The 27,742-nt window shown below is 52.6% G+C and overlaps 12 protein-coding genes across 13 annotated transcripts; 7 read left to right on the forward strand and 5 right to left on the reverse strand.

Annotated features, from left to right (window-relative positions):
• Positions 1-71: 71 nt before the first annotated feature.
• On the forward strand, positions 72-1,527 carry PV05_08059 (uncharacterized protein). The gene is made up of 3 exons (XM_013457553.1): positions 72-263; positions 358-670; positions 729-1,527. The coding sequence occupies exons 1-3, from the start codon at positions 148-150 to the stop codon at positions 1,341-1,343; spliced, it is 1,044 nt and encodes a 347-aa protein (XP_013313007.1). The 5' UTR covers positions 72-147; the 3' UTR covers positions 1,344-1,527.
• Positions 1,528-2,149: 622 nt separating this feature from the next.
• PV05_08060 (uncharacterized protein) lies at positions 2,150-4,081 on the reverse strand (the record flags this gene model as incomplete). Its single annotated transcript, XM_013457554.1, has 3 exons — positions 2,150-2,977; positions 3,052-3,088; positions 3,153-4,081. The coding sequence occupies 3 exons, from the start codon at positions 4,079-4,081 to the stop codon at positions 2,150-2,152; spliced, it is 1,794 nt and encodes a 597-aa protein (XP_013313008.1).
• A 1,604-nt stretch (positions 4,082-5,685) lies between these two features.
• Positions 5,686-7,246, forward strand: PV05_08061 (uncharacterized protein; the record flags this gene model as incomplete). The annotated part of the gene is made up of 4 exons (XM_013457555.1): positions 5,686-6,066; positions 6,129-6,222; positions 6,292-6,371; positions 6,441-7,246. 4 exons carry the CDS (start codon positions 5,686-5,688, stop codon positions 6,798-6,800), a joined length of 915 nt encoding a protein of 304 aa, XP_013313009.1. The 3' UTR covers positions 6,801-7,246.
• Positions 7,247-7,864: 618 nt separating this feature from the next.
• Positions 7,865-8,600, reverse strand: PV05_08062 (uncharacterized protein). The gene is made up of 2 exons (XM_013457556.1): positions 8,406-8,600; positions 7,865-8,346 (listed from the first exon to the last, which is right to left on the reverse strand). The coding sequence occupies exons 1-2, from the start codon at positions 8,494-8,496 to the stop codon at positions 7,979-7,981; spliced, it is 459 nt and encodes a 152-aa protein (XP_013313010.1). The 5' UTR covers positions 8,497-8,600; the 3' UTR covers positions 7,865-7,978.
• Positions 8,601-8,931: 331 nt separating this feature from the next.
• Positions 8,932-9,927, forward strand: PV05_08063 (uncharacterized protein; the record flags this gene model as incomplete). Its single annotated transcript, XM_013457557.1, has 1 exon — positions 8,932-9,927. The coding sequence occupies exon 1, from the start codon at positions 8,935-8,937 to the stop codon at positions 9,925-9,927; it is 993 nt and encodes a 330-aa protein (XP_013313011.1). The 5' UTR covers positions 8,932-8,934.
• A 671-nt stretch (positions 9,928-10,598) lies between these two features.
• Positions 10,599-11,851, forward strand: PV05_08064 (uncharacterized protein). The gene has a single exon (XM_013457558.1). The coding sequence runs from the start codon at positions 10,730-10,732 to the stop codon at positions 11,786-11,788; it is 1,059 nt and encodes a 352-aa protein (XP_013313012.1). The 5' UTR covers positions 10,599-10,729; the 3' UTR covers positions 11,789-11,851.
• Positions 11,852-12,038: 187 nt separating this feature from the next.
• Positions 12,039-12,476, reverse strand: PV05_08065 (uncharacterized protein; the record flags this gene model as incomplete). Its single annotated transcript, XM_013457559.1, has 1 exon — positions 12,039-12,476. The coding sequence occupies one exon, from the start codon at positions 12,474-12,476 to the stop codon at positions 12,039-12,041; it is 438 nt and encodes a 145-aa protein (XP_013313013.1).
• Positions 12,477-13,272: 796 nt separating this feature from the next.
• PV05_08066 (uncharacterized protein) lies at positions 13,273-15,257 on the forward strand (the record flags this gene model as incomplete). Its single annotated transcript, XM_013457560.1, has 6 exons — positions 13,273-13,484; positions 13,548-13,761; positions 13,812-14,064; positions 14,153-14,435; positions 14,495-14,569; positions 14,628-15,257. 6 exons carry the CDS (start codon positions 13,273-13,275, stop codon positions 15,142-15,144), a joined length of 1,554 nt encoding a protein of 517 aa, XP_013313014.1. The 3' UTR covers positions 15,145-15,257.
• On the reverse strand, positions 15,221-17,683 carry PV05_08067 (uncharacterized protein; the record flags this gene model as incomplete). The annotated part of the gene is made up of 8 exons (XM_013457561.1): positions 15,221-15,703; positions 15,759-15,933; positions 15,991-16,146; positions 16,193-16,402; positions 16,452-16,584; positions 16,642-17,402; positions 17,449-17,531; positions 17,579-17,683. The coding sequence occupies 8 exons, from the start codon at positions 17,681-17,683 to the stop codon at positions 15,221-15,223; spliced, it is 2,106 nt and encodes a 701-aa protein (XP_013313015.1).
• Positions 17,684-18,335: 652 nt separating this feature from the next.
• PV05_08068 lies at positions 18,336-20,663 on the forward strand. Of its 2 annotated transcripts, XM_013457563.1 has the most exons (6): positions 18,336-18,670; positions 18,763-18,825; positions 18,899-19,000; positions 19,109-19,240; positions 19,291-19,672; positions 19,825-20,663. In XM_013457563.1, the coding sequence occupies exons 1-6, from the start codon at positions 18,379-18,381 to the stop codon at positions 20,321-20,323; spliced, it is 1,470 nt and encodes a 489-aa protein (XP_013313017.1). In that variant the 5' UTR covers positions 18,336-18,378; the 3' UTR covers positions 20,324-20,663. The 2 variants fall into 2 exon arrangements, with proteins under 2 accessions (XP_013313017.1, XP_013313016.1); XM_013457562.1 differs by having other exon boundaries at positions 18,763-19,000.
• PV05_08069 (uncharacterized protein) lies at positions 20,606-25,181 on the reverse strand. Its single transcript, XM_013457564.1, has one exon. The coding sequence runs from the start codon at positions 25,003-25,005 to the stop codon at positions 20,833-20,835; it is 4,173 nt and encodes a 1,390-aa protein (XP_013313018.1). The 5' UTR covers positions 25,006-25,181; the 3' UTR covers positions 20,606-20,832.
• A 161-nt stretch (positions 25,182-25,342) lies between these two features.
• On the forward strand, positions 25,343-27,484 carry PV05_08070 (uncharacterized protein). The gene is made up of 2 exons (XM_013457565.1): positions 25,343-25,517; positions 25,565-27,484. The coding sequence occupies exons 1-2, from the start codon at positions 25,379-25,381 to the stop codon at positions 27,220-27,222; spliced, it is 1,797 nt and encodes a 598-aa protein (XP_013313019.1). The 5' UTR covers positions 25,343-25,378; the 3' UTR covers positions 27,223-27,484.
• The last annotated feature ends 258 nt before the right edge of the window (positions 27,485-27,742 follow it).

The raw sequence follows: 27,742 nt of genomic DNA on the forward strand, positions 1-27,742 counted from the left end.
CTTTTGCTTGGCAGTGTCTCCCGGGTTGAAGATCCCCAGATTTTGTTCCTTTGGCGCATGTCTGCGGCTTCCTCGAATGGATCTTTCAGATGGCAGACGGCACACCTTGATGTAGCACTTGCCTGGCATGAACAATTGAGCCCGAAGATGGCACCGATCAGTCAGCGCAAGCACTTAGGTCGTGACAAGTTCAGCACGCAGTTCAGCTTACTCAAGACCCAGCAATATGTCGATCCTGCCGCTCGTACCGTGACGCCGACAATGTACGTACTGACTCATAATTATCTCCCGAGCCTTTCGTCAGACTGCGTTTCGGTTCACTGGGACCCATCGCTGATACCGCGTCTGCCGCTACAGCCACCGCACAATATCCTGGAACGCTTCTGGCGGTTTAATCGCAACCGGCGCCAACGACAAAACCGTTCGAGTGTGGAACCCCGAAAGGACAAGTCCACGAAGTCAGATCGAATTGAGAGGTCACGGGCACGCTGTGGAAAAGGTGCTCTTCAACCCGGTGCGAGAGTTCGAGTTGGCGAGCTGTTCCTCCGACGGAACGGTGCGATTTTGGGATACACGGAGCAAAACATGCGTGACAAAACTCGACGTCGGCGGTGAGCCGTTCACACTAACTTGGAGTGCCGACGGAAGCACACTACTTGCCGGGACGAAGGTAACCTACAAACTTACTTTGGCCTCGGATGACTGGTGTAGGACTGACATTGACCTAGGGCGACGTCCTGATTCCCATCTCAACCGCGATACCCTCGTCACCCGTTATACTCTCGCGGCACAAACAATCCCAACAAACGAACCAAACCACATTCTCGAATGCCTACCCCCCGACCGACCTCCTCATCACCCGTGGCGACGGGTCCGTTCAGATCCTCGACTTCCCTTCCTTCCAACCTCTCCACACCATCTCTGCACATACCTCATCCTGCATGGCCATCTCATACTGTCCGAACGGGAAATATGTGGCTGTTGGAGGCTCCGATGCTATGATTTCCCTATGGGACACGACCGACTGGGTTTGTCGGCGGACCGTGTCGAACCCAAGTTCCGGCGCCATCAGGGGCCTCAGCTGGTCCTGGGACGGGCGGTACTTGGTCGGCGCAAGTGAAGAGATGGGCTCAGGAGGCGGCGAAGGCTTAAGCTCCGGGTTTGACATATACCACGCTGAAACGGGGGATGTGGTGCATACTATAGCGACAGGCACGAGTGGGATCCCTGCGATCGAGTGGCATCCGAATCGCTACTGGTTGGCGTATACGCAGGTCGAGGAGACGAGGCAGGGGAAATCGAGCTTGAAGATCGTCGGCGCGGCTGGAGGACCCTCTATATGATATAAATATAATATGGTCAAGGGCGAGGCAAAGACCCGTTAGCGCCACTCTAACCACAGTCTTACACGATAATTGCACGTTGATCCGATGTCACTATGATTTGAATCCGGCGACTCTTACTACGTTGCAGGTCGACAAGCCATATCTTCATTAGTTAGACTATGACTATAAACATTCGAGTGAAGTATTGCTGGCACTAAAGTCCCCTTAAGCTCCCCTTGCCATCAACAACTCCTCGTATCGAATACTCAAGGTGACTCTGCTCGCTCTCTTTCATGATTGAGTCATCTTGAGCCCCCAAGTTGTGGTTTAATTGCTCGCGGCTGACCTCCGATCGGGTAACAGGGTGATGCCGCCCTTACTCACCCTCGACTCACCGGTTGTGGGGGGCGGAATTTAAAGCAGGGCGCCCGTTGAACCTATGCAGTGGGAGATGGGCTGACAACTCCATGACGGTAGTAAAACGGTATACAGTCTAACGCCTCCTCGGGGATCTCAATCTACCAAGTTCCTCACGTTTAATCACTTTTTGAAGGCTCTAACTGCACGTGACTACAGTAAAGCAAACTGGATCATCTGCTGAAGGGACGTCTCGCTAAACCTCCCTTCAATATTGAGGTGACCCTAGGTGAGATACCCACTAAAGTAATACTTCGTGCGGGTCCGAAGGCGGTGCAAGTGTTCAAGATCCTGAGAATGATCTTTGAAGGCTTCAATGGGCTCCAGGTCCCTGATAAAGGTGCCTGGGGGGAAGTCCCAGGTGGGTATCGACCACGAGCAGGAAGATGTCGGACAGCGCTGGGTGATCAATGGCTAAGAGCGTAATCGACCGTGTCGTCCTCAAGACGGCGGTCTTTAGCCCAAACCAACAGCTTGTCTAACAAGATGACAAATCCGTAGCATAGCGTGACGGTCGGAAGGATCCATGCACTGAGGAAGAATGCGCTGAAGGGTCTCATATCCGCAGCAACAGTCATCGTCGCCAGGAGCGCCAGTCCAGTTCCAACGGCGAACCGACCTCCAATGCTGATGATTTCGTGGCGGGTCTTGTGTGTTGTGCCAAAGTAGTGCATCAATGACAAGAGCGCCATGGTGCATCCCGCAGAAATAAAGAAGTAGACAAATACGATGCCGAAAACAGCTCCAATAGCGCTTAATTTTTCTCCTCCGGTGACTGTGCTTTTGGCTTCCCTATCGGGAACTTCGATGTCCAGATTATCGAAGATCCATGCGTATGTGTTGGACAACGTCACGTCGATGATGGATAACGCCTGATCTAGGGTGCTATTGGCAGAGTTGTTGGTAATGTTGACAGACTGAAGCTCCTTGAAAAATTCATCATAGTCGACCGGCGCCACTTTGGTGAAGCGGCTGGGCACTTGATCAAGTGTGTCGTTGAGACTTTGTATGAGTTGGTCTCCATCCGCCGCCATTTCCAAGGCATTCTGGACTTTGGCCGTCAACCAATGGGATAGTTCGACCCCGAGTCGAAACAAGATGAGCTCGGAGCTACCTTCAACCGTGAGGAGCATGCCAACGTGCAATGGAAAATGCAAGACCGCCCATACTTGTTGACGAACTGTTCCAAAGCGATCGTGGTCGATCTGATCAAAATAGAGCATGTAGAGGAAGTACTGTGGCAGTTCGTCAGTATTAGCAGGATGGGAGCGAACGCAGACCGCGCAGGTCATGACGTGTGGTCGCTTACGATGATAAGGACTGAGCAAACGACCATGCCGATTGAGCTACCGGTAAAGTTGGTAGTTCCTTGCATCATGTTTGATAGGGATTTGGTCATCCCGACAATACCTTCTCCGAGGATAATGAGTGTCAAAAGAACCGACTCGTTCCACCAAGTGAGTGTGTTTGAAACTCAAGATCCGCCATTGACTGGATACTGCCAGGACCGATAATGCTTCCATCACCGAGAGCACATACCATCCGCCCTGAGCGTGGCTTCCACGGTTGGGCCCAAAGGCAAAGGTTATCCCGAGAAATATTGCACCTGTTGTAGATAAAATCCCGACCGTGAGTGCCACGGGCAGGACTGTTCGTTTGTAACTCCTGACAAACCAGAGCACGGTACAATATTGAAAGGCGAGGATCAGACGAGAGACCATGAGGATGATGCTGAGTGATCTGAAAGCTCGGCTGTTTTCGTCCTCTTGACCTGAGTGGAAAACAGGCCCCACGATTGCGAATCCAGTCATCACTCCAAAGTGCAGCGCCTTACATACCCGGGAAAAGAGGGAGTCGATTGAGAACCGTACATCGTACAAGCTGGTTTGGAACCAAGTGAACCACAGAAGCGTAAAGAATCCCATGTAACTGGCCAATGAATCTGAGTCGTCAATGGGGTGATTGCTGGTGAACGTTGCCAAATTTGCCACAAAAAACAGGTCGTAGAAGAGTTCGATGCTGGACGATTCATGGTGGACGCGGAATTTGGGCTCGTCTCCAGGCAAATGTTTAGCTGTGGATGAAGGGAGCTTGATTTGTTTCGCTTGATGATTCCCCTTCGGTATGCTGGAGTTGTCGGTTCCAGAAGGCGGAATGGTCTGAATGATTCCATTCTCCGAGTCCCACACGCTCTTTGGATCGGTGTCTGGGACGGAGTCGATAAATTGGAAATCTCTTTGTTGCTCTTCTAGGGGAGACTTGAGCACTGGAAGTACCTGTGATCGTCCTGGGGAAGACTCTTCCGTGTATTGGCGCGAGAGAAGATGCCGGAGCTTCATATCCAACGATGGATAATTCGTAAAATGAAGAGAGATCAAAGTTAGCACACGACTTGTGAGGTGAGTCTGAGCACCCTGCACAGCCGGAAGTTGAACTCGTTAATAGGAAATCGCGTAGTGTTCCTTCAGTGAGGCCCCCCACCAGTTGGGACATCAAGATAGCTGTACTACGTAAATCCAAAATCGGAACACTGGGGACCATGCTCTTAACCTCCTGATGCCTCCCATTCCAAGCAGGGATTGGGAGACCATGCAAACTACGGGCACCTCATGACAAAGCGCCCCTGGGCCATACCAGTTGTTGTTTTGTAGAGCTACTCGAATTGACCCGCTTGGATATTTGACGTCAATGCGGAGCCGCAATAGGATCTGCCCTGAAGTACGGAGTACTTGTACAATACATTTCAGGACGCTAGAATCTAGTTTATGGGGGCGAAAAGCTTATACGGGTTTGGCACAGAAGCTTGTTTGGAAAACCTTCCAACGCTTTTCGATTATTCAGAAAGTGTCGAGAACTTCTAGAGCCCTAAACACCCTGGACCCAAGTACTGCAATGTTTCAATGACATCTTAGATCCTGTTGCGACATAAGAACATTCAGCTCACAAACGAACACGACTATTACCCCTTTCCTGGCCCCCCATCCCAAAGCTTAGTCCCCGTATTCAGCCTGCTGACCGTATGAATATGAATGTGAATGTCATTCTACAACTAGATGGGGGGAGCTCCTCAGACTTCAAACAGAATAAGCGCGAATCGAGTCATGCAGAACAAATTGGGCGGGCTTGGAAACATGTCATTCGTCTTTGCTTTCTTGCGCCATCGCGACGTTTCGCTAACCAGCCTGCGGTTTCGAGCGCTAACGAAGGAATATTGCTACAGTGGCCCTCCATAGCTGGTTGCCTCAGGCTTGTCCGCCTTCGGGCATTACGTCGAAGATTGAATATGGCTGAAACGCCGAGCGGCTGAGCTGTGCGACGGCGGATGCTAAGTCCCATGTTGTACACCTCCCGTTCAGAGGTAGGATGCAGCGCGTTTTCATGCTACTATTTTACAACTGCCTGTACATTGTTGGTTGTCATAGAAGACATTTTCCTGAATTGGCACCGCTGCTTTGCCGCTAGGTTACAGAGATACAGGAACCAGGAAACCTATGTCGGTTGTGAGATCATTTCAGCCATTGCAGAATGGCCTACCACGGTGTCAGGGGTAAGTTTTACGCACGCACCCACAGTATCCGATTGTTCAGCAAGAGCAGCATTCCTTTTTAGATCCTGCTTACCTTATTCTGGCCGCTGTTAGGTTGAAACGTGCTTTCAATTGACTTGATAGTTGAAAACAGCAGTGCGTTTTCTAGCCAGTCAGAACCCCTTTGTGTAGAACTAACCCTGGACACCGTACTGTAGTACTTGTACGAAGTAAGTGGATCCACCGTAGATTCACTAACTTGTCCAGAAAGACCTGCGGTGCCATTTTTCTTATTTAGTCTGCCACGGCGCTTTCTTGTTCTTTGAAACTGCAGGTTACTCGTCACTTTCATTTGAATAGAAATCGCAGGACTAAGGCAGAGGATATACAAAAATTTCACACTCACAGCCCGTCAGTATGCGTGGAGTTCTTGCCACCACAATTGGTGCTTTGGCCGTCACAGCAACGGCCGCCGGTTCGAACACGACCTGTGCTGGGAGTCTGTACATTCTCTGTGCCCGCGGCTCAGGTGAACTTGCTGTCGCGCCAAAGGCAGGGACCTATCCTGACAATACCGGGTCGCCTGGGATTCTTGCTCTTCAGGTTGCCAGCCGGATCGAAGGAACCGTGATCGCCGGCGTCATCTACCCGGCAACGGATCCCACAGCGACTGGGGCCCTAAACATAACTGCTTACGAGTTGTCAGAGAACGCCGGAGCCAAAGCTATAGTGGAGGAGGTGAACCAGTACCACTCAGCGTGCCCAGACTCCAAAATTGCCCTTATTGGCTACTCACAGGTTCGTGCAGCCTTTCGGGACTCGATACTATCGGTACAGAACACTGATCACGTCGGCTGTAGGGGGCACAAGTGGTCCAAGATGCCCTCTGTGGCGGTACTGGCGGCGACTTTAACAATGACGCGCCACTATCACCTGATTTAGTCAACAAGAATGGTACGCTGCCACTATATATACCTGGTGTATTCTTTTCTGGAAAAGACAACTTATGATTCCGACTTACAGTCATTGCCATTGCCCTCATCGCCGACCCAACGCACATCGCCAACACGACGTACGACCACGGCACAGGAGTTCATGATGGTGTAAGCAAGCAGCGTTCTGCAATAACCACACTTAGGCATTGATTTACCTTGGCTGATCCTTACGTTCAGGTCTTCCCGCGGAAGAACACTACGGTGTGCAACCAGTACAGTGGTCTCATGGGATCATGGTGCGGCGCGAACGACCAATACTGCGATTCCGGCAACAACATCACGGTACACGAGCTCGCCCCCTTGACATATGAAGACGATGTTGTGCAATTCGTGGTTGAGAGGTGGAACAATTCAACGTCGCAACGTGGTTCAGGGTCGACCGCTACCGGGACTTCTAGCTCCACAGCCACGGGAACGTCCACGGGATCACCAACAAACACCCCGACAAGTAACACTGGCTCCGCTTCTGGCCTCCTCTGGAGCCAGAACTTGCTCCTGGGAGCCGGGATGTTGCTTTCTATGCGGTCGCTTCGTTAACTCGGAGGGGTGATGACCTGGCCCTCGGTCTCGAAGCGTTGCGGCCGCCTTGTGATTTTTATTTCTTCTTCACTGAGGCCTAGAAGAGGCTGAATGCACCCCATGCCAACGTGGTTGAAAGCTACCTCTTGCAAACTGAGTGCTTCTTGAGCCTGACGAGTGTCTTCGTAGAAGCCATCAGGGAGCTTTCCGAAAATGATCAAGATGTTACAAAGCGGCCTGCGTCCAGGTCAGGGGCCATTCCAGGGAGCCAGGGAAAGGAGAGTATTGACTTGCTCTATACTCATGCTCTCTCACTGCCATACCCTCTTATAAACTTCTAATCTGCCAAGAAACCCACGTATCGAACGATTCTGGTGGAGCCATTCGTAACCTCTGGATCACATTACCTAGATAGAGCTGTATACTGTATTGCTGAGAAACCGGATTCCTCAGTAGCAAACCACTTGTACATAATCTCGGGACCGAACTCGTAGAGAGAGCTCCAATCCATATTCTCAAATGTCTCCCTAATCCTCCAACAATCGTTTCCTCGATTCTCAAATCCTTACCGGATGACACTTCTCAGTCCTAGGCTTAGAGAGAGTCCTAGCGTGTATGTCTTATGGCGTCCGCGTGGCCAGGACCCTTTTGGTCCCAGGAGAGCCCACGGCCTGGGCCATTGGACGTCGAAGGAACCCCTAAGCCCTAAGCGGGACGTCCTGGAGATTACTCTACCCTGGGACAACGCTTCTGCGACAAATTCGAGCCTGCAACGGAGTGCACGAGGACAAAGATCATGTGTAAGTTCGGCGGCTTTAGGATTGATGTCCCAATCCCAAGGTTCTCCTAGGAGAAGAATAGGAGTACAGGCGTATCAGCAGTCATATCTACCCTCTGGCCTTCACAGAAGGGCAAACAATATTGGATGGGCATGAAGGCCGACGAATACCGAGGGCATTCGAGTTGGTCGCATGACTTTGTAGAGGCTGAGCTCAAGGCCAAATTGGCCACAAGGTTGAGTAAGTCACAAGTGGAGACAGGATATTGAAGACGATCAAAGACGGAAAAGCATATTAAGTGCAGGTCACTCCTGGCGACCAATATACTATACTACCAGTACCCGAACATGATGAGGACATCCCAACTCGTGGATCGCTTCGTTCAGTTTGGCAGTACCTTGCATCGCCCAACGATTTTCACCAGCTAAAGATACCGTCTTCGCTGCCTCCCAGGCTTCCATTAGCCTCTAGTAGCCTCAGTGCTTCTTTTATACGAGGTGCAATTGCTTCGACGTATGCCTTGGTCCGTGGTTGCGGGCCGGCCGCGGTCTTCTGCTGATCGGCCTTTACCCAAGGCACCTTTTTCAAACCTGGAGTTCCCATCACTGTGTTTCGCAACTCATCAATCACAGTATCGTCATAGCCTCCACCGAACACGATAGCTCGAGGCACTTGGGAGAAATCTTTAGTGCCCAAGTCGCTTTGTTGGCTACTGGGCCCACGCCCAGACAGAATGAGAGGAATATTGGTCCGACCATCTTCCGGACTCGTAATAAAATGAACAACTGTTCTAGTCAACCTAGTCGCTAGAAGGAAAGCAGTAAGCCGAACGGTGGAGGCATACCTTCATACTCAGGTTTCAGCATCTCGATGGCGGTTGCTCCGACGCTCTCACGTCTACCACATAATAGAATTGGTATCGCTGAAGTGGCCATTTGTTAGGGATTCGATTCCTGGAGGATCTCACTGGCTTTGACCGATGTAAAAGAGTCTTCAGCACAAAGATGGAGAAGTACTAGTATTTGTTGTGTAGGCTAACTCCTATACAGAAACGACAGCTGTCGGGTCGTGATCCTAGCCTGGTTGACTCGGTCCGACAGCACCTTCCACTCAGCCCGGCTGATCACAGCTCGATTATTCAGGTAGGCTGCTTGGTCCGGATATCGGGTGGTTCTGAATCCGATTGATGTTGGCGCTGTTCACGGATTTCGTATTCGTATTTGCGGACGCGGGGATGTGGCTTCCGAGCTTGCGCTGACCAGCATCACCTGCTTAGAAATCGACAGGAAATGGAGATTACCGGTGTTGAAAGTTCGATCGCATCGTACGTAGCATAGAAAAGGTAGATAAAATAATTCTCAACCGCCAGTGACATGCCTAGCAAAGATCAAGGAACGGTCCAATCCATCATGTCCAGTCCAGATGCTACCATAGTCTTCGGACCAACAGGAAATGTTGGTTCTGCCACCGCTCGTTGCATGCGACAGCATGGTACGAGAGTGGTGTTAGCAATGCGAGACCCTCGAAAACCCATTCCAGGTCTGACGGCCAGTCAAGAAGCAGAGGCACAATTTGAGAGAGTTCAAGCTGATCTTACGAAACCCGAGACGATAAACAGTGCTGTGACCCAAACCAAAGCCAAACGTGCCTTTATTTACGTGGCTTTCGGTACGCCCGACAACATGAGAGCCAGTGTTACGGCGCTTCAATCCGCCGGAATTGAATTCGTGGTCCTTCTGAGCAGCGACGCGATCCAGGGAAGCCCCCGAGATGTATCGCCAGCAGATTTTGTAGCTTGGGCCCATGCGCAAGTGGAGATCAACCTGGAGGAGATATTTGGTCCAGAACGGTTTGTCGCAGTAAGACCAACCTATTTTGCCAGCAATGCGTTGTGGTGGAAGAGAATGATCAGTGAAGGCGAAGTGAGGATGGCGTATCCGAACGCCAAATTCGACTGGATCTCACCTGAAGATATCGGCGTCGTGTGTGGTAACCTTCTTGCTGAAGGACCGCGTATCTTTCACGATACCAACAACAACGTCATACGGCTTTCTGGACCGGAGCTCATATCTCTTGGAGACGCTGTTAGAATCATCGGGAGAGTGATTGGCCAGAGTATCGGGATTACCGAGGTCGATGAGCAGAAAGGTCTGGAGATATATGTGGATGATTTTGGTATACCTGAGTCTGTGGGGAATGGCATGCTTCAAGCAATGAGAATAAGTTCGTCTGATGGAGGGGAGCATGTGCTATATCCGAGTCATGCTTATGAGGAGGCCAAGGACAATGTCAGAAAATACGCACGGGGCCAGTTTACAACACTCCACGAGTGGGTGGCAGAGCACAAAGATGAATTTCTTACATAGGGTACTAGTAGTTTACCTACTAAGTCATCGCGAATAACGAAACTTATCTTAGAATAAAGGGTACTAGGAAACTACAATAGAAATTAGAAAGTCACGGCGCGAATAAGCTGGAGAGTAAGTCGAATAGTGAGAAGAAGGTGAGAAGAGGATGAGTCGCGAGCAGGTGTATACTAAAAGCGGCACCGTCTGGCTGAGCAGTTATACCATTGCTTGACCTGCAAAGGACTTGACCGAGAGCCACCTCAAAACAGCGATAGGCTCATCGCGCCGTCGACAGCCAGATCCCGCTAGTCATCAGACACTGTAGTAATCTTTCATGGCTCCCGAACAAATCAGATGGGGATCCCTCCAGGACCACCATGAACTCCGCTTTTCCACCCTCGAGGTTTGGAGATAGGATAATGCACAGCCGATCTTGGCAGACCTGTTCCAGAGGTCTGGACGAGTGGTTTGTAGGAGTTCTTTGGCCTGAGGAGCAATGACCGCAACCGCCCCCGTCGCCGGTTAATGCTCACCCGCACCACGAAGCCCGCGATAACCAGTCATGGCCGCATTCCCTTTTCAGATTCGAGGAGTACGATCGCGCCCTAGACGGCGAGCTTTGGCCAGGCCTTGTCACGCGTCAACCTAGCTGCATGGTTTCGACCTCGGCGTCTACCAAGGGTCAAGTTTTAAAACCGTCAGAGTCCTCTCGGTGTGCCAGTGCAGGCGTTTTCTGGATCGTGCTTTGATCAAACACGAGGCGGCCGTCGTCAACAAGTAGGAGCATTTCAGTCCGCAAAACCCTCTTGTCTATCGCACCATGTCCATCAGGAAATACAAGGCCGCCATCTCCCAGGCCGAGCCCATCTGGTTCGACGTCCAAGGCGCGGTCGACCGGACCGTCGAACTCATCGAGGAGGCAGCCAGCAATGGAGCATCCCTGATCGCCTTTTCCGAGCTCTGGATCCCCGGCTACCCGAACTTCATCTGGGGGGGTACATACAGCGAGAACATCCCTCTCGTGCAAAAGTACATGGCGAACAGCATGACCGCACACGGGCCCGAAATGCTTCGGATCCGCCAGGCCGCGGCGGCGCACCAGATGCACGTCGTGCTGGGCTTCAGCGAGCGGGTGGCCAGCTCGCTCTACCTCGCCCAAGTCCTGATCGACGACAAGGGCGACGTGCTCCTCCACCGGCGCAAAATCAAGCCGACGCACCTCGAGCGCACCATGTTCGGCGACTCGACGGGCGACTCCCTGCAGACGGTGGCCGACACCAAGCTGGGCAAAATCGGCATGCTCAACTGCTGGGAGCACTTCCAGCCCCTGCTCAAGTACCACACCTACGCGCAGAACGAACAGGTCCACGTCGCCGCCTGGCCCTACCACGGCGACGCTCTGGGCGACGAACCCTGGTCCGTGTGCACCGAGGCCAACGAAGTCACGGCCAGTCGCATGCACGCCCTCGAAGGCGGCGCCTTCGTCCTCGTCAGCAACCAAATGATCACCGAGGCCGGCATGAAGAAGAACACCGAGGGCCACGCCGCGACGGGGACATCGTTCTCGGTCGGTGGCGCCGGTGGCGGCGCGGCCAGGGTCTTTGGCCCCGACGGGCGCCAACTCACCCAGGACCCGGATCCGTATCTGGACGGCCTGGTGTACTGCGACATCGACCTGGACTTGATCGACCGGGCGAAGACGCTGGCGGATCCAGTGGGACACTACTCGCGGCCCGACTTGCTGCGCTTGGTCGTCGACGACACCCCGAAGCACTACGAGACCAAGGTGAATGGGGGACCGCCGGCGACACTCACGTCGGCGTTCAAACCGCTCGCCGAGACGGTTGCGGCGTTTGAAAAAAAAATGGACTCGATGTAACGGCATAGGTAGAGGTCAAGCAATTCCAAACATACCGTACTACAATGGTAGACATTATAATGACGTGGCATTCGATCAAAGACACATCCTCTCTCTACGACCCGCGTGTTCTTTTCGACCGTGCTCATTCGACAAGCGCGATGCTTTTCCAAGTTCCTCGTCCCTAGATGTAACACACTCGTCCCCCGTCCCCCGTCCCCGTCCCCTGTTTCCCATCTCAGTCAAGACTGTAGTCTTCTGTGTACCCCGCTCAATGGCCTTCCTTCCCGACAGAAATGACCTTGAACATGCCGTGCGTATCGCCCACGGCCCAAACATCCTGGATCTGGCCATTGATGATCTTGAAGATGCCGACTCCGAGATACTCAAACCTGCGATGGGTCGCCTTGTATTCGCGAAAGTCGCGGGTGTGCGTTGCCGACCAGTGCATGCGCGCGATGCAGCGGTCGCCGTCGACGTACATCTCGTCGATGCGCTGGTAGAAGTCCGGAAAGGCGGCCTCGATCTCACGCACGTATCGCTTGAAGCCGTCGCGGTCGGTGGTGTTGTGTTCGAGGGTCCCGCGGAACGTGACCGAGGGGGAGATGAGTTCGTTGACGGGGCCGACGTCGAATTTGTTCCAGATGTCGTCGTAGAAGCGCCGGACGACGAGTTTCATCGCCTCGCGTGTGGCGGACGATGCTGCCATGTTTTCGTACGGGGCCGAAATGGAAAACTGGATCGAGGTGTCGGAGGCGTCGGAGGCGTTGGTGTTGGAATGTGTCAGGGCGGCTTTGCGGCCAAATGATTTTCTAGTTATGTCCCTTGTTCGCGGACTTTTTTAATCGGCCATCTTACCGAATGTCTTTGCAACTGCCGCGTCAATGCTGGATATCATCGGATACCTTTTCGAGTTGATGACAGCGACGATCGCTTGTGGCCGGCTCGTCTCGGACAGAGCAGATACTGAGCGCAAACTCGGTGTCAACTGAGGTGGTGTTGTTGGACGCACACGCGGACCCCTTATTCATGACCCGCTGTCTCGGACCCGGATGCGTAATATCCGGCATACCTGTAGATTAGAAGTGGTCGATCTCGAGATAAGCCAATGATTATAACAACAAGTAGTGCTATCGGGTCCAAGCTTGAGGTCTCGATGCGACAGACCTATCACGCGGTACGGCTTGATCACACTACGCTGGCCACTGTCGACCGGTTGAAGATTATCCTGGTTGCGGAGTGCTCGAAAGGGTAAAGCCTGCAAATGCCCCGTGCCGCTTGAGATAGGATATTGATGAGCCGTACCAGGATGGCATGTCAACAGGCAGGACGGTCCACTTTGGCAATGACGAGGACGGGTGACAGTGTGCTCAAGGCCATCCAGCACCAGGTCGACCACGCCACCGGTGAGATGCTGCTTGCCTGCTTGTCCCAATCAAAGTTTATACAAAGCCTCGTCTGGCCTGGTCTTGAGCGGCAACAGTTCTGTGTAGTTACAAGTCATCATGGCGGCAACCAACGTCAAGACAGAGATCCCGTCCGAGCAGAAGATGGCCGCAGATATCCAGATGACCAAGACCGAGACTCTCGAGGAAGGCCAGCAGCAAGATGTCTCGACCGTCGACTACTTCACGCCTGACCCTGCCTTCGAACGAAAGCTGGTCCGCAAGCTGGATCTACTCACCATCCCGATGATGATCTTGATCTACTTCCTCTCGTAAGTCGGGCGCAGCTTCACCGTCTCCGGTACGAGAGGATCTGGGATTGACGAGCGAGGCAGATTTCTGGATCGCACCAACATAGGAAACGCGAGGCTCGAAGGGTTGCAGCAGACGCTGGGTCTGACCGACACTACCTACCGCATTGCCCTGACGATCCTGTACGTGCCCTACATCACCCTGGAGATCCCGAGCAACCTCCTCTTCAAGAAGATCGGGCCACATATCTTTCTGCCCACGCTGGTGACCCTGTGGGGCATCGTTTCCACCTTACAGGTGCCTTCTTCTCTCCCGCAGGACGGTGAGCATCCGCTGACAAAGCCCAGGGTCTCGTCAAGTCCACCGGAGGGCTCTATGCGGACAGGTTCTTCCTCGGAGCGGTCGAGGCGGGCATCGTGCCTGGTATCATCCTTTACCTCTCCAGCTGGTACAAGCGGGATGAGCTGCAAGTCCGCATTGGATATTTCTGGGGCGCCGCGTCGCTTTCAGGAGCCATCGGCGGCTTGCTGGCTGCGGCCATCAGCAACCTGTCCGGCAGAGCTGGCCTGGGAGGGTGGTCGTGGATCTTCATCATCGAAGGTAATGCCAACAATCAATCCCAACTTCCTGATCCCGCAGAAGTCCCGATGGACGCAGTGCTGACGACGCTTCTTCGGTCGCTTCATAGGTATGGTCACAGTCGCTTGTGGCCTTTCGGCTTTCTTTCTCATCGCCCAATCTCCGGACAACACTCGTTTCCTGTCCGCGAAAGAGAGGGCGTACGCGGCCGCCAGGCTGAGACACGACAACATGCACGGCAACGACGTGGTCATCAATGGAGAAACCCATCATCTGAAGGTTCACGATGGCTTCGCCTTCAAGACAGTCCTGTCTGTCTTCCAAGACCCTCAGATGTGGATCTTGGCTCTCATCGCATTCACCAGCGGAACGCTGGTCTTCAGCCAGGCATAGTGAGTCCTCTGGTCCTTGCCCTTTGTCGGGTCGTGGTGGACTAACGAGGCTTCTCCAGCTTTCTCCCAACGGTGGTCGCGGGACTGAAGAACATTGTGACCACTCCGGTGAAAGCACAGCTTCTGACAGTGCCGTAAGTCTGAACCCCTGTCTCGATCGAACAAGAGAACTTGCCCCGGTGACATTTACAGCCCGTACACTCTTGGAGTGATTGGGACCTTTATCGGCTGCCGCTATTCAGACAAGTATCACTTCCGCTATCCCTCGCTGGCCATTCCCGCACTTATCGCGATCGTGGGCGTCGCCGTCATCTATTCCACCAAAGGTGAAGGGGTCAGATATTTCGGCATCCACCTGGCTGTCGCCGGAATCTATAGTTCGGTCCCCACGTACCTCTCGTGGGCTTCCAACAATTTTTCCGGCCATTACCGCCGCGCGACAGGAGTCGCTGCGGTTTTCGTCTTTACCAATTGCGGCGGGATCCTCTCGACCTGGCTTTTCCGGGCCTCCGAAGCCCCGGATTACAGCACTGCCTACAGAATCAATCTCGCCTTTCTCTGCCTGTTTCTGGCCGCGGGCACATGCTTGTCGTTTCACTACCGACGCCAGAACAAGATCCGCAACGGTTTCGTCCAAAGGGGGGAAATTGAGGAATATGGCAAGGATAAAGATGGTGACTGTCACGTATTCTTCCGATATATCTGTTGAGGAGGAGCGGTGAGTGGAGCAGGATGTCTGTTCGGTGGTGGAATATTGCATAGAGGTAGCCACGCTCATAACAAAATCAAGATGGACCCATCCCCCACAGATCCTGAGCGAAGAAAGCGTAGTCCATCTGTGGGTCTGATTCTCTGCCGTCAAAGGCCAGGAGCCAGTCGATATTCTCGGGCCCGGCATCGAGGATTGTTGAGGCAAAAGCGTCAAGAGGATCGGTCCCCATCTCGGGGCCAAGGTCGTTGAAGCCGCCGAAGCCTTCAACATCCATATCCGTGGTCGTCATCGCTGCCGGTGCTGGGACTGTCGGCTTCTGATCGCTCTGGGCATGCAAGTTTTCGTTGACAGCCCATTTTTCGGCAAGAATCTGGAGAGAGCGGATGGAACGTAGGCTCCACGTCCAAGCGGTACTCATCTCTTGCAGGCAGGTCATGTTAAAATTCAACAATCGAATGGCTGCATGGCTCATCTTTGCGTCGTGCGAGGTAGCGTCCAGCAAGAGAATGACTGACGCTGTGCCAACGGCATGAACGGTAGAGATGGGTATCCTTCGCTAGGTCAAGTTTCAGCGACCGACCACGTCCAGACTCGCAATGCGCTGCACTTACCAACGTATAGTTTGAGCGGTAAGCTCGCAGGATGGTGGAAATAGTCTCTGCCGAAGAGGTGCAGATATGGTGATGATGGGAGGTCGAGGGCTTTTCTGCAGACAGATGTGGCGGCTGCCTTTCTCGACGGAGGAATGGCCGATGAAGTAAGATCAGCACCGTATGGTATTGTATACTGTGATTATAGCTTGTCAGGCATCGTGGTCGGCGGGTGAGAATGCCACCAACTTACTGGAGTGAATATATGTGTGCAGGAAGAGGTGTCTTTGTGGAGTGCGGTAGTTTCAAGATGCTTGGAAGATTCGAGTATTGACCTGTCAGATCGACATAAGTCTTCGCAACCAGCTCCTCCTTTTCAGCCCAGGAAAGCTCGCTATTCGGGGCGTATCTGCGTGTTCAGTGTGAGCTCAGAGTAGAGGACGAGAATGACGTACATCTCATCCAGTGCCGGGCATGCGAGCTGGAATATTGTGGTGATGTATCGCATCGTCGTCACACATCGAGAAGCAGGAGCTTCCGTTGGCAGCTCGCCCTCGTTTGTTTTCCAAGGAACGAACTCCTCTTCCTTGAGCAAAGCCGGTTTCGGTGCGGTGATGTCCCTCTCGCATATCATACTAGGACGTCCAAGTCCGATGGTGAACAGCCTATACACGTCGTGAGCGAGGCGATGGCGCACATGGATCCTTCACATACTTGTCCAAAAGATAGCAACCCCACCAAGTAATTCTGCGAATCTCGGCCTGCTCCTCCGAAATCTTTCCTTGATCAACCCACTTTTGACAATCCAAATTCAGTCCGAGATTGTATGCTATGCGCACAGCCATACCTGAGGGACCAACACACGTCAGTAGCTTTTCCACGAGGACAGTAGAGGGATCATCACCAATGTATGTCCACCCCAAGCTCTCTTTATTCACCGACATCTCTCGGAGCGCCATTATTGCAAGTGCCGCAGCTGTCGACGTAGACGGATGTTCGATCTCGATGCTCAAAATGTCTTTGGCCTGAATAGCTAGCAGTTCTCCCGCAGTATTTCCATCACCTGGGTCCAAGCGAGCCTCAGGGTGGTCGCAATACCTGGCTGCCAGAGAAAGTATGCAGCGGAGCAGAAGCGGTGTACAATAGTCGTCATATATTCCACGCTCCACCGCTCTGCTGAAGGCGGTCCGGTGCACCAAGTACTGCCACGGGTTCTGCCACCTCCAGTACAAATCCAAGAGATGTTTTTGCGACTGGAGGGACAGGCCGATGTCTAAATAATTTCCGGGTATGGGAATATCCCGCCCGTGATTGTCCTGCTCGGGGCTGGTCGTTGTGACGTGAGGGGCACTTCGAAGCAGATTGAAGTAACTCGGCGCACCGAAATACCGAAGTTGACCGTCCTCTGCAATGCTCAACTGACCGACAGTGTCTATCAGGTCACCTACAGGATCACCGTCTGCAGAAGCTTCGGGATCTGTCCGCTCGGCGGGTGGAATGGTCGATTGGAATTCCTGGTCGCCCAAACGAGCGGCTTGATCATGATGTCTGTCAATGAAGCCGGGCGCGGCAGCTGGGTGTCCAGGTTGCTGTTGACTTTGCAGTTGTTGTTCAAGTAATTCGATACGCGCGTGGAGCGCCTCTATGTAGCGCTTCGTCGGTGGTCTAGATTCTCAGTATCTGGCCTGCAGTTGGATTTCGATCACCGTACTTGCGCCTTTCTGTCTCATAAGGATATTCACATTGTTTCCTGGTTCGGCAACATGTTCCACATTCCGGCAACTGGCCATCGCACTGCACTGATTTTAGCGGTCTACCTAAAGTTCATGGTGTTGGCGTACCCGGGTTCTTCTAATTCGGCATGCGGTGCAAGCTACCGACACTCGCTGTCTTGCAGACTTTTGCGACATTTGACCGAGCGGCGACACATATGTGCTCGGAAACATCCCCGCAGGACGTTGCTTTGATGCGTAAAACAGTCCTACAGAAAAGGATTGTGATACTAGGGAAGACGGAGACCCATCGTCGGAGGGGTTGAGAGAAGCCTGGAGTGATGACTGCAGTGATAGTAGATAAGGGTAGAATTGACGTCGTACTATCGAGGCTAGGCGCGAAGGAATTTTGCCCCTACGATAGGTAAGTCGCGAGTGCCCGTCTTACTCGGCTCGCGCAAGCTAGGGGTTAGTATAAAGCGGTATTGCCCCTCGTCCCTAAACGAAGTGGGTGGCGAGTAGTTTTTTGACTCAGTCTTAGTAGATTCGCTAGTCACAAAAGTGATTCACGCGTGCGCAGTTCTTTGAATTGCACACCGAGTGAGTCTGGCCAGATGTCATGCCACTCTTGCATCCTGATATCGAGCGACGTGTTGTTTCACGTTGCATTCCATCTGCCGAACCGTGAGTGTGAGTGAGGGTGAGTAGGAAGGTGAGTATAGAGGTGAGTCGCGAGCAGGAGGGTTTAAAGCGGCACGTTCAAAGGTGAGTCGTACGTGAGCTCGGGGCAGATTTTACTTGTCTTTTGGCGCCAAGACAAGGCTGCAAACTGGATGAGCAGCCTCGCCCTTTACCTCCTTCAGTCATTCCACTCCTTTCCTCTAGATGATCACACAGGGTGGAAAGCATTAGCACCGCAGTCTTCCGATATGCCAGGAGTGCTACCTGCTCCCAGCGGACCGTCTCCGAAAGTGAACATCTCGTCTGGACCCCTTCCTGCTTACATTTCGGCCTCGCAGGCTCCCACTAAGAAATCTCCATGGCGAACCATTCGCGAAGTGGACTACGTCAAGAGGGCCACTGCAACTTTACCTGAAGAATTGTACCACATCATCTGGCGCGATGTTGAGGCTTCCATGAGCCGGTTAAATTATGCCAAAGTAATCATGAAACTGGAGGACATGCTCCAAGGGGATTTCTTCAACGAGTACATCAAACGAGGTAAGGCCTTTGACATCCTTGCCCGCAGCAGTTCGTCTGGACAAGCTGTATCGACGACTTTTGGGCTCCCTCACTGACCTTGATTTTGCCAGGCAATATCCTCATGCTTTCTGAGGGGCAGAACGGGGTGGACGAAGTCATGTCGTTGAGCGAGGGTAGGTCCAGCGCTTCCACCGCGACTTCGAGTAGAGCCAGCGTGGACTATACCTCTGATGCTGCCGAACATAGGGACTCTGCGGCTGGAATTGTCCAAGGAATTCTACGAACGTGCCGGTCTTCAAGGAACTCCAGTCCGGTCTGGGGGCCGCAAGCATGTCAAGTCAAGATACTGTAAGCCGCGTCATTGTCTTTTTTGAACAACACGCGTCCCTATCATTTGTGACTCTGTGTCCTCTTCCGTTGAGTACCCTACCTGAGCGATTTCTAAGGCTGAAATAGTGGTCGAAATCAACCTGCGCCTCCCGTCCATGCTCCACGGCAAAAAGGGTTTCGAACGACTTGTCTGGGCAGCGAAGAATGTTCTGAACCAGAGCCTGAACTGGCTGTTTGTGGACCTGAATGAAGCAAAGGGTACAAATATACCCATATACGCTTTTACACAGTACTCACTCCATTCTCAGAGTCCGATGGTGCTAAATGGCCCATTAACGCACATCATCCGACCTTCCAACCCTTATCGCCTACCACTCAAACATTATCGAATATCCTCTTCCCATCTACACTGACAACTTCACTTCCCCTCTCTTCTGGGAGCATGCCGTCGGAAGAGACCCAAGAAACAGTCCACGACCTATTTGAATATCTTGACATGCTCACGCTCGCCTCGTCTCGTGTTCAGTCAACGGACAAACCGGACCCATATATAAGTCGATACCGAGTTCCAGATCTTCCAAACGACGCTACCCTGGATGACGCGACCCGAGCAGGAGGGAAAGTCAAGACCATAACCTGGACCGGATTGGTCACAACTCAGTGGATGCTAGAGTTACTCTGTGCAATCATGTAAGCTGCGTCCTCTACTCTCTGTCCCATTCTTGCCACGCGGTATTGCCTCACGGTCCGGAAATTCCCCCCCTTTTAGAACGGGTCTTTCTACGCGCCGCATCTGTCAGTCTCATTATGTAGCTGTGTGGTATGGCTGACGAGAGTGGCAGAAAACAATCACGCACCAAGAACCTCGACAGCCTCCCGCGACAGGCGCAATGGCTTGCGCTTTCCGTCTCGGCACATAAAACCCAAGCAGCCGGACGACAACTTGACGGATACACCACCCTGCTGCAGCCGCAAGCCGACAGCATAGATCGTAGCAATACCGAGACCGAGACCGATATCGAGAATGGGAACGAGAAAGCGACCGGTTCAGATGACTCTCGCAGCTCTGCAGCCATTGACCACCATGACATGGCCATGACCGAAGACCGACGACCTGCCGCCGAAGCTGAGGCTGAAGCTGAAGCTGAAGATACCGAAGATGGACGAGGCGCGCTGACGGAGGTGGACGTGGACGTGGACGTGGACGTGGACATGGACATGCCGAATCCCCAGCCTCCCCTGCAATCCGATACTAGTAACACGGAGTCGGCAAAGACGCGAACGCGAACCGGATTCCAACGGTATCTCTGTGCGGAATACGTCGACAATCTGACGTTATAGCAGGCATCGCATCGCCAGAGCGAAAAGCCATCACCGTATGGCCTATCACGGCCTACCAAGATGCGAAGGGCCATCATCTTCGGAGCATCAAAAAGCCTGCGCGCACGTCGTGGCCGGATGGAAGGAGCTACGGCTATTGCCTTGAGCATAGATTATCATCTATGAGAGTGTCACTTATCAAACGCCTTTCTTGAACCATCGTTCGAAGCAGACGGATGGGTCTGCACCTCGCGGTGTCAGTGGTACCGTGAACGGTCTATCACCCACACAGAAGCACGAGGACGACGTTTAATGATAAATTCCTGTATCAATACCAATACTCCCTATGACCTGGCTAAAACGTGGACTGTCCAGCCGCATCAGCCTGGACCGACAGTCCCCAAAAAAAGCCTTCGCTAACTTAGGCCGCTCCAATACCAAAGTGCATGCTCATCAGGGTATCACTTTCAACACCAAGAGAATAAGTTTCATCTGCCGTCGAACGATATCAATTGTTTGATTTGCGCCCATCAAACACGTATCTTCATATACTCATCCCGACAACTCGCGCAATACTCATCATACCAGCTTCTCACATCCTCACTCACATCCGTCGCATTGCCTGTGGCATCATCCAGCACCAGCCCCTCCACAACGCGACACCGCCGGCTCTCATCCACGACCCACTGTTCCCATGCCGCTTGCATGAGTTCTTTCTCAATTCCGTTGACAACGCGCACAGCAACGAGCAGATCGTGTCTGTACGCTCCCAGACGCTGACGAGTCCGCTGCACTTGTACATTCCCTTCACTGCTCGACCCTGGCGTCGCATAAACGTGATCCGGGTCATGCTCGTCGTAGAAGACGCTGTAGCACGAGCTCGCCTCGCGAGCCGGTAGATGCGCATCGCGGTGAAGTACTTCGTCCAGGTCGCTCAGATACACTGCGCGGCTCATAACCACGTCCGGCGAGACACCGAGGCGGGCCATGAATTTGGTCGCGCGACGCTCCTGCCACCAACCCAGTGAGTCGCGGTATGTGTGCCAGCTGTTGTACAAGGCACTGAGAAGGAGAGCGACAATGATGAGTTTGTTGGCCGAGAACGTCTTGGCCATCCACCTGAGCAAGTCCAAGAACGCTCCGAGAATCGTGCCAACTGCGCTTTCGGCAGCGGATCCAGCAGCTTGCGTCAACAGGTTTATTACGCTTCTTGGAACAGGCTCTCTTCTCACTTCGATACTCAGAGCTGAGTCGTTGACGAGCAGTTGTGTGGTTTCAGTCGCATGGCCGACTTGGCCAAAGATGTGTACCGCTTTCTTCGTACGACTATGTGCTCCCAGTTTGCGGACCTGATCTGCTACGAGATCCGCCAGATCAAGGGAGTCTGACTCCAAGTCCGCCAAGGCCTGTCGTTCAATCAACCCGCCCAACACCCATGCAGCACGCAGCCATTCGACTTTGATGAAAACAGCAAGCTTGCACCTGGCCTTGGCCACATGGGTGATAACAATCTTGCTGACCAGGCGCTGCCTGCTCTGGAAAGGAAGATGCCATGGCGTGCGCTTGTCAGTCACAACGTAGCACAGATGATCACTGTTTACATCGACAACTTGGTAATCCCGAACTTGAGACCAGGCTTCTTGGCCGAGCATGTTGGTGCTGGGAATGTCAAACGCAAATTCTCTGCGAAGTCGCCCTTCTCCAAGAGCTAACCATGGCCCTTGATTGAGATTCTTGGCTCGACGTTCATGTTGGAGGAGCTGCCAAAGAGCACTCTTGTCACCGAACATCACGTGGAATAGTGCCTTTGCGCTGATGTCAAACTCCCTGTGGACCGCTAGTTGGAGGTTACCTGATGGAACATAATTGACCGGCTGCGCAGGCAACTTGAACTTGGATTCTCTTCTTCCGATCTGAGCCGGATTCAGTGCTCGGTCAACTCGTAATGGCCCTCGGACTTCACTTCCCACGGTGGAGGCTCTTCTGCGATATCTCGAGCCACCTGTGTCAACTGGTGTGTTTGGTGAGACGTCTTCCCAGCTTTCAAGGCTCGGACTTCGGTCTGGTGCTTCAGTCTCCATTCTCAGAAGCGCCTTGATGACTTCTTCTAGGGCGAGAGGTTCCTCTGAAATGCTGTTCTTGACCAAGAAGTTTAGTCGTCGCTGAAGAAGCCTCAACGGCTCTAGAAACGTCTTCATTGTTATTCTTCTCGCGTTTCCATCAGCCCCGGAGTCTCTCAGATGTAGGAAGATGAAGTCACAGTCTCTTCCTGGTGCTGCCGTTGCTTCGTCAATGGAAGCCAGGGCGAGACTGGTCGTTAAAACGAGACCCATATGGTTGCTATAGAAGTATAAGTCCTTCGAGGTGACATATACCCGTCCAGGAAACTCCTGCTGTTCACTGGGATTCCATGTCGCCCTAAAAACCATGACAAGACGTTCATCGCGTCGGACATCCGGGAAAAGGAGCCTGAACTGCGCATCCTGAGACTTGAGCTGCAATGGGTAGTAATTGGGAAATTCAGGGACAAGCAGCTCATGCTTCAGTTGTCTGAAAGTGTCTCGATCAACGCTTATAGTACTTCGGTGACCCCGCTTGTTCGGCGACGGCGTACGGCTTCTAACCGTAGACTGAGCTACACTCAGATCAAGCTGCGAAATGGCATGCTGGGCTGCAATGCGTGAAGGTGATTGTGATGGTTTTGGTGGTGAGGAAGATGGCTTTAGGATTGGACTAGGTTGTGCACCAAGCTTTACTTCGGGAGCGAGTCTCGGCTCGCTACGCTCGAGCCGATTAATGAGAGCAGTGTTCGCAGTTCCCCACATGTTCGCCAGCAGGCTTGTCGGTATGCCACTCTTCTCAGGGGCCGGGCTGAGTCCGCGTTCGCCGGTGACGATAACGGCCGACCTGCTGAAATTTGTGGGCGATGGCACGGCAGCTAAAGTAGATGGCGCTAAACTGCTGGCAGGCATGTCACGAAGAGCCAGCGTGAATGCATTCCGTGGCTTTGCCTCCACCTCTGGATTTTGTACCATGGGTATACTGGGGCCGACAGGCATTGATCCGTGACTAGCAGCGATCAGGCTTGCTATGCCTCCGCCACTAGGCAGATTTGGTGTAGATGGGCTTTGAGTTATGTGCGGCGACGCTGCACTTTTTCTGTGCAAATCTAGCTTGGAGATAATGCGCGATGCAGTCTCGCGATGACCTCCTTCTTCCATAGCAGTCGATCTTCGGGGCATATCCATACTGCTTTCTCGTCCAAGTTCGTTCCCGGGGACCGGCAAAGTGTTACTCTTTTCCAGAGCTGCAATGTCGTCTCCACCAGCACCTGGCTCCGTGAAGCCCAGGACATAGGTGCCGAACTCAGGGATCGGAGGGGCTGAGATAGCAAATGCTGCACCCGTCTGGATGTTTCCACCGCCGTTGAGATTCTGCGAAGCATTGGGGTCTTCAACTGCTTTCGACTTTGCGGTCTCAAAGGCGCCAATCCAATCAACCAATTCAGCTTGAGTCTCGGCCTGAAGAAGAATGGTGTTCTTGTTGGTCTTGAGTTCAAAGCAAAAGCGACGTTCTTCGTTAGGCGCAGGTCGAACGTTACAGAGGAGGACCCCAATACGTTCACTCTCTTCGACTCCACCGGATCTAGCACTTTGCAGCAGCCAGCCAAAGACGCCATTGCGGATGAAGGCCCACCTTCGAACCCAAACAGTCCTTGTAGGTTTGCCGCTATACGTTCGTAGGAACAGCCATCCCTGCTTTTCGCCCGTCTTTCCGGAAATCTTTTTCGCAGAGGTCTGCAGAGTTGAACTACTCGCAGTATGGCCGTGACTGGGAAATTGTGGTGTAGTCGACAGGCTGTAGTCGTCTAGCTCTCTGGATGGTCGGACGCTCAGCTCTGCGGCTTCCTCTAACTGTTTCTTCGCATCCATAAGCTCTCTCCGAAACATCTTTTCGCTAGCCTCCATTTCGTTGAGCCAACCTTTCACTCTCTGCATCTCATCCGCGCTCCTCTGGAGCGTGGCAGCAGTATTGTCCCGGGAAACTCTCATTTCGCGCCACTGCTCAAAGAATAATTTGACCAGCAGTTTATCCAGTGAGAAGCGAAACTGTGGTGCGAGGCTGAAGAAGTCCATAATGGCCTTCAGATATGTCTTGCGGGACTCATGTAATTGGAAAGCATCCTCTCTTACCGAGGAGGGTTCCTTGGACTTCCCCAGCCCTGCGTACTTCGACTGAAGATGTTCGAATGTCTTCTGGGAGGCTTCGACATTTCGGCGAGCATCTTTAAATGGTTTCAGGTCATTTGCCAGGAATTGTCTTATCGGATCCGCGACCATTGTAGTTAATCTCTTCACCACTGCTACCATGCTCATCCAGTAATCTTTGGCCCCGTCTCCATACTTCTTCATTGCCAAAATACAGTAGTCATGGTCCAGCATAGACTCAGATATCGTGGTTGGGAGGACGGAGTGAGAGATGAAGCTATTGAGGACATTCTCAAGGGACAAAGACTCGGCCACTAGACGATTCGTGGCTTTCATGTATTCCTCCAGCCATCTTTCTAGCAGGTCAACTTGTTCTCCGTAGTGAATCACAGTTGCACGAGCGGTTGGAGAGTCGATTGCCGCTTCTTTTAGACCGACTGGTACGAGGTTGATGAGCCGACCAACGTCCCTCGCAGGCTGTAGTGCTTGCGACATGACTGCATGCCCTGTCGAAAGGTAGACGTGAGCACGTGCAACTCCTTATTGGATTATGCAGAGAGAAGGTGTGTTGATGATCGGCATCCTTCCCAAGCCTTGTTCATCAGGCGCACGATGTCCCAAGAAAGTAGATATGCAAGTTGAGAAATCGAGGTGTGTCGGTTTTGTTGATGCGCGTCGGAGGGGGCCGTAGCAGGCGTCGACGTCAATCGCAGCCTTAGCCTCGCAGCCTCGCTCCTGCGGAGAAACGGCCCTGAATGCCAAGGCTGCGCAACTTTTTTTCTTTTCATATGCGGAGACGCTCAGATAGGTTCCAGCAAGCATTTCTCAATCCAGAACATAGTGACCTTGGTCTCTGCTTTGCGTCAACATGGCTAGAGATCTACTTAGCAGCGATGGATCTGACAGTGAGGACGGAGGTGCGCGAGTCAAGCCGACGGACCTCAAAGTCAATGAATCTTTCGCTCGCCGCTTCGAACACAACAAGAAACGAGAGGAACTGCAGAGATGTAAGAAGGCCATCTAGAATCCCTTAACGATTTACTGACGGGATTAGTGCAAGAAAAACTGGGCAATACCTCGCGCAAGCGTAAAAGAGGCGACGAAACCGCTAGCGAAAATGAGTCCTCCAACGAGTCCACGAGCGAGTCTGAAGATGAAGGAGAGCTGGCTACAGAGGCTTTGGATTCTGAAATTATGGCTACCATAAATGCAATCCGTTCAAAAGATCCCCGTGTCTACGATGAAACCGCCAAATTCTACACTGGGCATGACTCAACTCAGCCGTTCGACTCGAAGCCAAAGAAGGAGAAGCCAATGCACCTTCAAGACTACCACCGGCAGAACCTGATGAACGGGGTCATTGACGGCGAAGAGAACGACTCTGCCCCATTGACATACAATCAAGAGCAGGAGCAGTTGAAGAAGTCCATTATTGGAGAAATCAATGCCGCTGCGGCAGACTCGGAAGAAGAAATAGACGACGACGAGGTAGAAGAGGACAAGTTCCTGGTTGCCAAACCGAGGGAGAAACTATCCAGACCCCAAGTCATTCTTGACGTCGATAACGCCGACAAAGACCCTGAATCATACCTGTCCAATTTCATGGTCTCCAGAGCATGGACTGCTTCCGACTCCAACCTGCATCCGTTCGAATCCGATGACGAGGATGAAGAGAGGAGAGCAGAGGAGTTTGAAGAGGCATACAACCTCCGCTTTGAAGACCCTGCTAAATCGAACGAAAAGTTACGTTCTCATGCAAGAGATGTCGCAGCCAAATACTCCGTCAGAAGAGAAGAGGCAAATCCAAGACAGAAGAAGCGAGAAGCTGAGAAGGCCAAGAAAGAAGCCGAAAAGCAGCAGCGTAAGGAAGAGAAGGCGCGCCTCCGGAAGCTGAAGATTGAGGAGCTCGATGAGAAGGTGAAGAGAATAAAACGTGCCGCTGGAATCAGCACAAAGGACATTCAGCCAGATGACTGGTCTCACCTCGTGGATGACGATTGGGACGATGCTCAGTGGGAAGAAGAAATGCAGAAACGCTTCGGTGATGAATATTATGCCCAGCAGGAAGTAGAGAGTGAAGATGAACCAGGAGGGTCAAAGCGAAAAATCCGCAAGCCCAAATTCGACGATGACATTGACATCCACGACATTGTCCCAGATTTCAAAGAAGACGAGAACCCCGATTTCAGTCTATCAGACGAAGGCCAGCCCGCACGGAAAAAGAAGAAGGATAATAAGTCGAAAGAGGAAAAGAAGCGGGACGCAAACAGGGAGAGAAGGATCATCGAACAATTGGTGGACGATCAGCTTCAATTCGAACTGGAAAGCTCTCTGCCCAAAAAGGTTGGCTTCAGATATCGCGAGACATCCCCAAAGACTTTCGGCTTGACTGCACGGGATATCCTCTTGGCTGACGACAAGCAATTGAACGAGTTTGCAGGTCTCAAAAAGCTCGCGTCATTCCGAGATCCGGAGAGGAAGCGGAAGGATATGAAGCACCTGGGAAAGAAAGCAAGACTGAGGAAATGGCGTCTGGAAACCTTCGGCAAGGAAGAAGGGGTAGAAGCAAGTGAGCTGGTCCCGAGGCAGCCTGACGTGGAAGAGAAACCAGAGGCCGAAGAGGGCGCTGTTGATATTAGAACTGAAGGCAAGAAAAAGAAGAAGCGAAGAAGGAGCCAGAAGAACAAGGTTGAAGCTGATGCGGTGGGTTGAGTTGCACAAAACATCGCGAAGCAACATCTACTTGAGGCTGAGCGCTCAATTGTACTGCGTCAACAAGCATGAGTTGTATCCTAATGGCGAGGAAGCCTGGGCAGTACGAATAGAGGCTGCCGATGTCTTGGGCATGCCGCTCGTTCAGAGGCACAGTGTACACAGCCTTGACGGTATCCTGTGATCCCCATGCAACCCCGAGTACGAGTACGAGAGCACGAAAGATATTTCTGCATGATCGTCGGCGCCCAGAAGGACGTGCTTTGCTTTGCTTCCAGAAGGCTCCGCTGATCCAATAGCATCTGCCAGTTCAAAACGTATTCCTAGCCAGAGCCGCAATGGAGACGAGGAGTTTGCTAATCTCGAAAAATTGTATGGATCCGCGGCAATTGACAGGAAAGGAAGCCACAAGTGAGTGGAGGCCGAAGTGATCCTCATGGCCGAGCAAAGGCCAGACCGGTGAATGGCTCGAAGAGTCGATGGCGTTGAGAAGATGGGCACGAGGGCAACGGTTGCTATG

This window comes from Exophiala xenobiotica (genome assembly GCF_000835505.1).
Source record: "Exophiala xenobiotica strain CBS 118157 unplaced genomic scaffold supercont1.5, whole genome shotgun sequence".
Classification (NCBI taxonomy): Eukaryota; Fungi; Ascomycota; class Eurotiomycetes; order Chaetothyriales; family Herpotrichiellaceae; genus Exophiala; species Exophiala xenobiotica.